Source organism: Mastomys coucha, chromosome X (genome assembly GCF_008632895.1).
Source record: "Mastomys coucha isolate ucsf_1 chromosome X, UCSF_Mcou_1, whole genome shotgun sequence".
In the NCBI taxonomy this organism is placed as follows: domain Eukaryota; kingdom Metazoa; phylum Chordata; class Mammalia; order Rodentia; family Muridae; genus Mastomys; species Mastomys coucha.
The window spans coordinates 157,776,547-157,787,593 of NC_045030.1; the positions used below are offsets into that span (position 1 = coordinate 157,776,547).

The 11,047-nt window shown below is 38.8% G+C and overlaps 1 protein-coding gene and 1 non-coding gene across 2 annotated transcripts in view; both read left to right on the forward strand.

Moving 5' to 3' along the window:
• Nucleotides 1–11,047, forward strand: part of Pir (pirin) — a 95,425-nt gene that overhangs the window by 493 nt on the left and 83,885 nt on the right. The window contains exons 2-3 of the mRNA XM_031370894.1: nucleotides 1,750–1,878; nucleotides 8,099–8,191. Coding sequence (XP_031226754.1) covers nucleotides 1,783–1,878; nucleotides 8,099–8,191 — 189 coding nt within the window. The 5' untranslated portion in view covers nucleotides 1,750–1,782. The remainder of the gene's footprint in view (nucleotides 1–1,749; nucleotides 1,879–8,098; nucleotides 8,192–11,047) is intronic.
• LOC116096168 lies at nucleotides 8,466–8,609 on the forward strand. Its single transcript, XR_004120870.1, has one exon. It is a non-coding gene; the product is annotated as a small nucleolar RNA SNORA48 (small nucleolar RNA).

Here is an 11,047-nt window from a genome sequence, read left to right on the forward strand (position 1 = left end):
ACATGCTTAAATAGCCACCAAGATTAGAGAGGATAGCTTGGCTTTTCCCCTGGCAACACACAGCAATTAGCTAACTGCTTCATCCTTGCTCCTGTGTATAGGACTTAAATGTGGGAGTCTGGAAGAAGCCAGAAAAATTAGGTGGAGGCAAAACTACGTACTAGATGCTTATGTGTGGATGATTACCGAGCTGGGCTCAGAAATTCATTTCTGTGTCCCACATTTCATGGCCTGATAGATACATACTGTTTGTCTGCTAGAGAGAAGCCGTTTGGGGATCTGCCTTCACAAACTTGGAGGGTGCTCCTATGTTGAGTCCTTATAAAGAAGAGCAGCTCACCCTCTTATAGCCCTATTTACATCCTTTGAGGGAGATATTCCTTAATCCCATTTTATAGGTGGAAAAGCTGAGACACAGAGCAACCCTAGTGAAAGCAGCCTGGAATGTAGCAAAATTGGGATATCAAAACTAAGGTGTCCAGTTCCACAATCTGCATGTTGTTAAAGTGTTTCTCTTGGTTACAGTAGGGGATCTTTGAAGGGTTGGTTAGAGTTCCTGTGATGATCAGATCTAGGACTTGTCTGCAAACACCTGAAGTTAGAAAGGGTCTCAATTGTATTTGTTGTGTGATATTTCCTTGGTTAGGACTTAGACTTCAATCAATAATGGAACACTTTTGAATAATACATGTAGTATCTGGGTTGTTTCTGAATCACGGGTTCCGTTGCCTGGGGTAGTTCATACATAACCATGTCTGTGCTTTAGATGACTTTATTAGGAAGTTCAAAGACTTCTTGCCTAAAAAATTACCTGAATAAGACCTACATAAAATTAAGCCAGTAGGAATGCCAACACAGATGGGAGAAGGTTCCATGAAGTACCAGCCCTAACTGAGGGACTTTGGCAGTTAGACTGCTGGGTTAGGGAGTGTCAGTTCTCTTTTAGGAACTGACCCCTATTAAGATGCCCATGCTTCAGTAGAGGACACAACACCTATCCGTATAAGGACAGCACCACTTGGCCTCAGTAGGCTATGGAAAATACAAGATTACGTTGGGAGTGAGATGGGGTGTAGGGGTCTGAAAGGAGTTGGAAGGGGAACAAGGGATTGCTATGATAAGAAACCACATTGTAAACATGCTTAATATTATTAAGAGATGAATTTTTAAAAATGGCCATGGACTTTAGAGATAGATGGGTATTTGAATTCAGTGGCCCTTGATGATCTCCTTCATCATCATATTCTGGTGAGAGTCAGAATATGACTCTCTAGTTTTTTTCTATTTGCTTCCAGTATCACCAAAAGAACACCCACTTCCATCTTCCACTGCACCCTGTGGGGTGGCCACTGAAGGGTGTGTTCACGGTGTGAGGAGGTCAAGATATGTCTGCCACTGAAGGAAAGCATATAAAATGCTCTTTAGATGTTCCTATTAAGTTCTTCCAAAGAGTTGCTATTGCTAACCTTTGGACAAGATGACTGCAGGATTCCAAGAGGTAACTGCTAATAATGGGATTCCAGGTACCTCTTAAATACTAATACATGCTCACCATTGCTGTGTTTTTTTTTTTTAAAAAAAATCACCTAATCTAGGCCCTGTTCATAGTTAGTATTCAATAAATTGCCACTCTTAGGATTTGAGGCAAGTCTAATGTTAATAACCTTAGTTTGTAATCTGTAGATATTTGCTCCATTGTGATTTCTGTTATTGTTTGTTGTCTTTCTTCTTTCCCTCCATCTTCTACAGCTCAACAGCAGAACTTTCTTTATAAACTTCAAAATGGCATCCTCTAAAAAGGTTACTCTCTCAGTGCTCAGCCGGGAGCAGCCGGAGGGGGTTGGAGCACGTGTGCGCAGAAGCATTGGCAGACCTGAGGTATGCAGGCTGGATGAGGGCTTCCTCCTTTGAGCTTTCCTTTCTAAAGGGACTGCTGGGATATTGAATGGGGATTTGGAAAGAGAAGGCCAAACTGGTCAAGAGTTTCCCTGTGCTGTTCCAGTGGGAGAAACACAGAACTCCACAACTGGGGCCCCATGTGGATCAACCCCAGCATAAAGGAGGTTTCTGCTCTGCGGATAATGATAACAGAGCCCTGGCTGTTCTGTACTCACTTGTAGACTAGGCTGGTTCAAACTCACAGACATCTGCCTACCTCTGCTTTCCGAATTCTGGGATTAAAGGCATGTGTCACCACACCCAGCTGTTATTTTATATTTGTATGTGGCAAGGAATGGACAAAACAAGCTAATCAACATCTGTATTACTTCATATAATAATTTTTATATTTGTATTTTATACTTGTATATGCCAAGGAATGGTCAAAACTAGCTAATCAACATTTGAATTACTTCACATAATTATTTTAAAAATCTACTCTTAGCACATTTCAACTATATAATATACCATCACTTTACAGTTATCAAGTGCTATTGATTTCTTGAACTTATTCTTCCTGTCTGACCAATATCTTTCTGTCATCCCATTACAGACTCTGGAAGTAACCATTCTGTTTTTGTTTGTTTAGATTCCACACCCAAGTGAGAGTGTGCAGTATTTGTCTTTCTGTGCTTGGCTCATTTCACCCAGCTTGATGTTGATTGGCCATTGAGATATGCAACAATACTTCTTCCCCTTTAGCCCCGCAGTCTTCTTTCTTCTGTCTGGTGCTTTCTCTTTCCAACATTAACTCGCTCACTGATAGTTCCTGAAATCTAAAATGCACCATTTGTCAAAGAAAAGACACAAATAAGTTTATCTTAATGGCTAAATGCATAGGGCCAGATGGAAGTGGAGTTATGCTCTATTAGATGTCATTGTGAACAGAAAAACTAGAAAGAGTTCTCAGACCTCATAGACACCTGTTAGGATGCTACTAGATGCATCACCAAAAAAGACTTTTTATTTAATATAAAAATACTAGATGACTAAATCATTTCCAAAATGAAAAAAAGAACAAAACATATGTATTGAGAGTACCTGTGACTAATTAGTCCATTTATCAATTATGTTCTATCTATATTAGTGGTTCTCAGCCTTCCTAGTGCTGTGACCCTTTGATCCAGTTCCTCATGTTGTGATGACTCTAACCATAAAATTATTTTTGCTGCTACTTACTTCATAACTAATTTTGTTACTCTTTTGAATCAATGTCAATATTGCTGGACATAGTTTGCTAAAGGGGTTGTGACCCACAGGTTGAGAACCACTGTTCTACATCATTGGGGATTATACAGAAGACAGTTTTGTGTCCTGAAAATTTTCACTAAACATGGTGACACAAAAACTTTCAGTGTCAATACCAAGTCTTCATAAACATCATAAGCACTTTTAAAAACTTAAGTCCCTTTTGCCTGTATAAGTCTGCCATTATTCTTGTCCTCAGGTCAAGTGTTTGACTATTGATGTTAACGTAATTCCACATTCTACAAAAAGCTAGACCCCTCCAGCTCCATGAGTGGAGAAGGAAGGCATTAGTCTACATTGAAAAGGTTACTCTGCAAAGTCTATTGACCAAGGCTTATATCCTGAAGAAGTAGAACTTTTGGACAACAAAGCTATGTTTGCATTGAAGCTGCAAAAGTGTTCCATTTTAGTAGCTGCCACATGTGGGTTTTTTTTTCCTCCTTTCTTCCTATCATTGCAAATATGGAAGTTGAAGAGGAACTTATAATTAGCCTTTCTATGGTTTATAATAAAGAAAAGATAGGTCGGGGCTGGCTCATATCTTTCAATACAGTTATCCATGGACCAGGCTAGACATTCATAGAGTTTGAATGACTGAGCAGCATGAGCAGTTGGGAGGTGGTTCCTCTGTGCTCCTAGGAGGAGAGAAACCATCTCTTTTTGGCACTTGTTTTTATGCTGCCCAATTCCATCAGATACTGTTCAGGAGAATACGGTTCTCTTTGGGTTGTTTAGTTACTTAAGAGAATACCTTGAAACAAAGAAAGCTAGAGGGATTAGCGCAGTGAATGTCTTGTTCCATATCCTGCCTCAAAGTATTTTGAACAGAAACCCACATGTCATCTTGTTCATCAGCATTTCAGTTTGTGTTTCAGAAATACAAGAACAAGAAAGGGTAATGGGATCTATGTAACACAAAAGTAGAAAGGGTGAATTACCTTACATGTAGGAGGTGATCAAGAGAAAGAAGGGAGGCATGGATACATACACAGTATAGTGATATATGAAAATAACACAGTGAAAATCATCACTTTATATGCCAGCTAACAAATTACTGTAAAGATGTGGAGGGAGATGACACAAAAAGAGAGGATGATAAATTTAATTATCTATAACTATATATCTAATATCATAATACTGTATAAGTATGGTCCTCTTATCATATTGGAACATTCAAAGGCTGCTGAGATATTAGCCAATAGCTGTTTGCAAAGGCAATAGCAACCACCACTTGTCCTCTAACACAGAGGGAGGAAGAGGACAAAAAAAGTGTAAAGGACAAATATCAACTGTCCATTCTCATTTGATAAAGAATGGCCCTAAAAGTTCCACCCTAGAATTGCCTTGTGGTAGCCAGAGTCAACCATGGGGCCTAGCTGGAAGAGACTAAAGAATCTCACAAAAGTACCACCCAGAGTTTATGGATTGTACTCTGCATACTTAGAATTATTCTGGATTCAATAGCAGGTCATTTCAAAAGCACATTATCAATCTTATCTCCAAAGGCCTGATAGGTACTTCCAGCACTTCCTGACTTCCCAAACCTGCTGGGCTGTTGGAGCTTTATTATGGGGTTGCTACAAGCCCAAGGGTTGGTGGCCACAGGTTTTGTTTGGAGTTCTGAAGATGTTGAAAGAACAGTCTTGGAAGCTGCTGGTTAAAATTGGCAACTAAAGGTTTTGGAAGTAGTTGAAGGAAAAGAAACACATAAGAAGAGAGAGATATGATTGAATTGGAAACATAGTGAAAACATTTTAGAAAAATCAGAGTTCTTATAGAAGTCTGTTCTTGAGGACAGGTAGTACATGTGTATTGAATGTGCTGCTCAAGCTATGGTAAATGCTTGTAGATTAGTAAGAATGAATTTTCAGTCCTGATGCAAGTAGCACTTCAGTGCAACAGTCTAACACAACTGTGTCCTCTTGTTTATTGGAGTGTCTTTTACATCATTTGGCTTCTGGCCAGTTAAATAGTCTATCACTCTGACACTTGATCAGTAAACTGGTTCCGTAGCCTTTCTTTTCTTATGCTGACTTTCTTCTTGTGGGTGTGTTCATGTGGCAGAGATTAGTGACTAGAATGAGCCAATGTATAATTAATACACATCATAATGATATGGTTTAAACATATATGTCCTTCCTCAAATCAAAGTTTGAGATCCTAACCTTCAAAATAATGGTATTAGCAGGCAGGGTCTTTAGGAAGTAGTTATGTCATGAGGATGAAATCTGCATATCTGGGATTAATGTCCTAATAAGGGTCATCAGAGAGTTAGCTGGACCCTGACATCATGTAAAGACACAGCTAGAAGGTATTGCCTATGCATAAAATAGATTTTTACTAGACGTTAAGCTGTCATTGCTGCCTTAATCTTGAACTTCTGAGCTTCCAGCACTGGAAGAAATACGTTTGAATTACTTTGAAGTACTTTGAATTACTTGAATTACTTTATGATCGTTTGTGATAGCACCTTGAGTAGACTAAGACAAAACATGGTACTAGTTTCTTCGATTGTTTTGGGCAATAGTTTTTGGATTCTTTGTAGATGACTCTATCAATTTGAGCTATTTGGCCACGATCTTAATAACATGCCTTCTCACTCTTTAAAAGTGGGCTGCATATTTTCCAAGCCTTTCAGATTTAATTTTCTTCTCATCAACCATTCTGTCTTTGTATTACTTCTCTCCTTACATTTTGCCATATGTAGTTAAAGGGAACCATGTCATACCTCCCACGCTTTGTTAGAAATGCCCTTAGCTAAGTTAAATATCTAAGCTCATTACTTGCTAGTTCTGCTCCCCATGAAATTCACATTCTTTGCCTTGTAACCAGGATCACCTTTCCACCAATTTCCAGGGTGTGCTTTAGTTCTTTTTGAGAAATCATGTGTGTTTGTTACTACCAATATTTCATCCAGGACTGTTCAGCTAGTGTTTAAGATGATGGAGGGAGTGCTGTCTGTGGCTCTCCCCAATCCATTTTAACCCTCCAAATTTTACACTCCAGTGACTGTAATGTAGCTTTGATTTTTTTTCTTGGATGACTCTCAAAAGCTTTCTAGCCTTGAACTTATTACCCAGTCCCCCCAAACCATCTCCATATTTTGTGATTTTCATTCCAGAGCAGAAGCAGTGAATAATTGCTGTTCTATGGGTGATTGGTAGTGACTGGTGTTGACTGAAGAAAGGGAATATTTTGTGTCTTCCCAGATTATTTGAGACTAGTTGATTTGCCCATATGAATCGTCTTGTCACCAAGAATCAATAAAGACATATCATCTTCATCCATATTAAGAGACAAAGAAGAAAAAGACACATAATTAGCTTAGTTGATAGATAGGCGACAGCAAGAAAATTCAAAATCCATTGATAAACTTAATAACTAGAAATGGAAGGGCAGCTCCTTAACCCTATGAAGGGAGTCTACAGAAAATTAGAAATCTGTGATTATAAAACTCTGCAAACAGCCAGCTGTATAGAATCAGGGCTATGACAATGATACCTATTACCATTGTTTTTAATCAGAGAGGTTCTAGCTTACAAAACAAAGGCAAGAAGCAAAAAGAGGGGTAAAGTTAGGGCTGGTGACTTAGCTTGATTGTGGAGTGCTTGTGTAGTGTGTGTGAGACTCTAGCTTCCATGATTTTTCTCCAGCATTGGGGGAAAAAAGAAATAGAAAGTACAAGGTTTGAAAATGAGAAAAAGCCAAGTTATTTGCTCATGGGTGTCGGTTGAACTTTTGCTCTCAAATATTCGTTCCCTTCCTGCAATAGGATTGTTATATTCCCATCCATCTTTAGGTGTGTTACCTATGAGTCCAAGGGTAAGTGTCCTTCTCTTTGTTTGGCCAGACCATGTATGTGCTGTTTTAAGATGATCTCCAGAAAGAGAAGATGCAGAGGCTGGCTGGACTCAGCAAAGTCTAGAGAAATTGCAACTTTTGGTTTTAAGTTAAGCAAAAACTACTTGTATGAATTACTGGAGGAAAGCTTATTGATAGATATACTAGTGCTGTGACCATCTTGGGAAAGAAAACTCAAAAGAACCTGTAGAGGAGTTACTAAAATTAATAAGTGCTTAACAGTGTTCAAAAGTCATATATCTAATCATATTTATAATTCCCAGTAGCAAACTGTTCAAAATATAATTTTAAATGCAATTTATGATACTATTTGAGTATGTTACTCAAGAAACTAAGGGCTTATTTAAGCCTGTAAGTAAAATTATTTATTTAAATTATAATAATAATAAAATTATTTATTAAAATAAAGCCCTTCATAAAATTATGAAGAAAACCTGATTCTGTGCAAGAATATTTAGGAACTGTTAATTTTATGTGCCTGTGGAATTCTGATGAATGATGGGCAGAGACTTCACCAAACATCCCAGTCTCTCTTACCCACTTCTTTCTGGAACATTGCCCTTCTCTCCTTTTCACTTGATTAGCTCCAACATGATTTCAAGACTCAGCTCAAGAGCCACTTCCATGGTCATAAATTTCTATTAGAAGTAAAAACCAAATTTTCAAAGACTTTCCTGATGTTACCTGTTCTCATATGTGTGAAGTTGTTTTCCTTGAAAACACTCATTATCCCAGCTTAGTTACCAATTTTGTAAACATCTACCTCATGATGTTAAAAACCTGTTAAAGATTGATAACGACCTACTTGACTATATTGTAGACAATCACGAAATGTTTGTTTACTCTTTACTCTTCTCCTACAATGTCAATTCAATATAATTGATGAATTGTTATATGCAGATATAGTTTCTTCCTGAGTATAATTTGCATTTTAGAAGGTTGCTTACTGGCTGCACAATCTTCAATGAGTTTTGTTAGATATGTCTATGAATGTAGCCCCTGTAGTATGACTTAAAAGCCATGTCTAACATGCCAAATTTTATTATTCCAGTTGAAAATCCTGGATCCGTTTTTACTGTTTGATGAGTTTAAAGGAGGAAGGCCAGGAGGATTTCCTGATCATCCACACAGAGGATTTGAAACAGTAAGTACGAAGATTTGACTGCAAAAGGGTGTCTTTGCAAATTTGGTTGTTTTACTTCTAATAGAAAATTCAATCAGAAAATGAATATAGACAAAAATTAATTTAGAAGTTTCTTGCCATAGGCTGCTAAATAGTTGTTATCGTGATTTTATATGAAATATACTCAAATTTAAATATTAACTATTTTAATATTATTTAATTTATGTCCTACTGACATTTCTATCTCAGCAGTTCACAAAGAGCAAGAATTGGCTTCTTGAAAGTATATAAGTAACTCCCTTGGCAATGGGCAAAGAGACACCTTGTTGGTGGTGGTGTTCTTATGTCAGACAGGGGCACAGCAGGTGGCAGTCCTTTGTGCGTCCTAGCTTGATGCCTGTCTTGGTGGCCAAAATTGTTTTATGCTTAAGACATATAAAAAAAATCAAATCAAGTCAAATCCAGACAGCATAGCACAGGAAAAAGAAGACAGACAGAGACCTGTGTTCCACCATGCCACATGGTGCTGGAGAGGAACGTCTACAGACCTGCCCTTTCTCCCATGACACAGGGGCAGGGGCATAGACAGGCAGAGCCTGGCTCACTACCATACAGTGCAGCATGGGAGGAGGAAGACAGACAGAGACCTGTGGACTGCTGTGCTATCCACAGACCTGCCTTCAGGCTCACAGCACAGATTGGGTATAGATACCCACTTCCTGAAGGATGTCACCCAGGGGCTCACCAGCTTCCAGCCCAGCCTGCAGTGGGAGCAACCACAGTGTACAAGTATGTGGTGGACAGATGGGAGAGAAAGAGAAGTGGGACAGCTTGAGCATGATGAAGAAATGGAACTGGAGACTCGAGGGTGGTGTCTAGGTTCATTGTTACACAGTGGAAGGAATCAGTGTCAATGTTTGTGACTGATTTTTTTGCCACTAAAGAACATGGGGACATCCCTGATCAAGGTAGCCACAAGGGACTATGTGGATGTCCAGAGGCTGTGCAACCTGCCATACTTCTTACTGGCTAGAGCATTCTGGAGAGCTGGCCCCATCTCTCACTGGCAGTACTCCAGAGAGCTGGCTCTGGCTTTGCCCAGGAAGCACAGTGGAGTTGGTCGTGGTGTTGGGGTGTAATAGAGCTGACCACACCACTCATTTTACATATGGTGGCACTGGCACTACCTCTCCACCCTGGCAATTGGGAAAGCTGCCCAAAGTGTCATGACTGTGGAAGAGCTAGCTCTGTCCCTTACCAGCTGCTGCACTCAGGAGAGCAGTGAATTAGTAATATTTACCCAGGGCTTACAACATGCGAGGGTTTGTGGAAGCTGATCTTTCAGATGTCAGAGGTGAGCAGTGTGTTATGGAGTGTTGCTAGAAGACAGAACAAGGCTTGAGCCCTGCTTGCTTCCATATGTATTCTAGTTAAGGGAGTAAAAACAGACAGGGAAAGATTTGATCACTAGTTAACCATGGAAAGATTTAGCCAAGAGGCTTCCAGAAACAAGATGAGGCTAGTTAGATCTGTGTTCCTTAATTTATCCATTTGCATTCAAGTTCTTTTTGCTAATACTTTGGCTGCACTGTGTCTGTCTTACTTCACACCTATGATGAGAGCCACATTTCCACCTTCTTTATACCTGTATTTGATTCCAATCCTTTGTCCAGAGCTCTAGAACTCTGGCTGCCATGTTCCAAATCTTTTAAGCTCTTTTCACTCATTATCTCCATCATGTTTTCCAAACAATCCCAAAAGGGTGGCACTTTCTTCTTCATTTGGTCCCAGTGACATTATATTTGTTCCAGTTTAACATAAATGTATACCTCGATGGTGGCCTTGAGCAATTGTCTTTCCTTAGAGTCAGGAATTGCCCGACTTAACATAATCAAGAGGATTATAAATTGTTTAAGCTTTGATTAGCCCACTCTTCTCTGCCTGGCTCTTGTTGAAGGCATGACTATATTAAACAATGACTGCTAAACTTTTGTTTCCATTAGGTTAAAGTGCCCTGGTGGGAGTACTGCTTTGTAAATTGTATGGTATTCAGCTTTAAAGAACTTGGTGGAGAAGCTTAGCTTTAGAATATTGATGTTTGGCCCATTTCTCTTGATTAAGAATTTTCCCTTCAATTATTAGCTGCAATTAAATTTTATCCTTATTATTTGTAGATTTTGTATTTATGAGTTCTCGTGCTTGGAAAACTCACCGCTAATTGCCAAATCAACACTTGTAGAGCTTTGATGATGTTTCAGGATGTTAGAGATGCCTGACTCAACTCTTGCCAGCTGAGATGTAATAAGATGATGACTTCCTTGTTTTGCCTCTTATGATGTAGGCCAGTGTTCTTGTAATAATCCTAGTGGCATGTTTATTATATTTTCTTGCTTTTTGATGGTTCCTATTCAAAGTGATTCCTGAGCATCACACAACATTCTATCTAGTATTCATTCATAAAAGGATGCTACTGTGCCTTGTTTAAAAAGAAAATGTGTTCATTCAGTAAACAGTATGATTTAGTACTGTTGGTTGAGAGTTCATTAACAGTAGTGGGTAATATATATATGGTATATACTGTCTTTAGACAGAATACACATATAATAGAGGCAGACATAGATGGACTGACAAAAATACTGTTGTCAGAGACTTGAAGAAACCAAATATTAGATTGCCATTAGGAGCCAATGGTTCAGGACTTGTTAATTAAAGAATCATGATAGTTTTATAGAACATTACTAATTTAAATTCTGAGGAATGATTATGTCAGTTTTATCCCAAAAGTGTAGGTAAGCCAGGACTTACCTTTCTCTTAATGTAAGCCTTTAAAGCCTGCAATTTGGGACTGGAGAGATGATGCTAGACCTGATTTTTTTT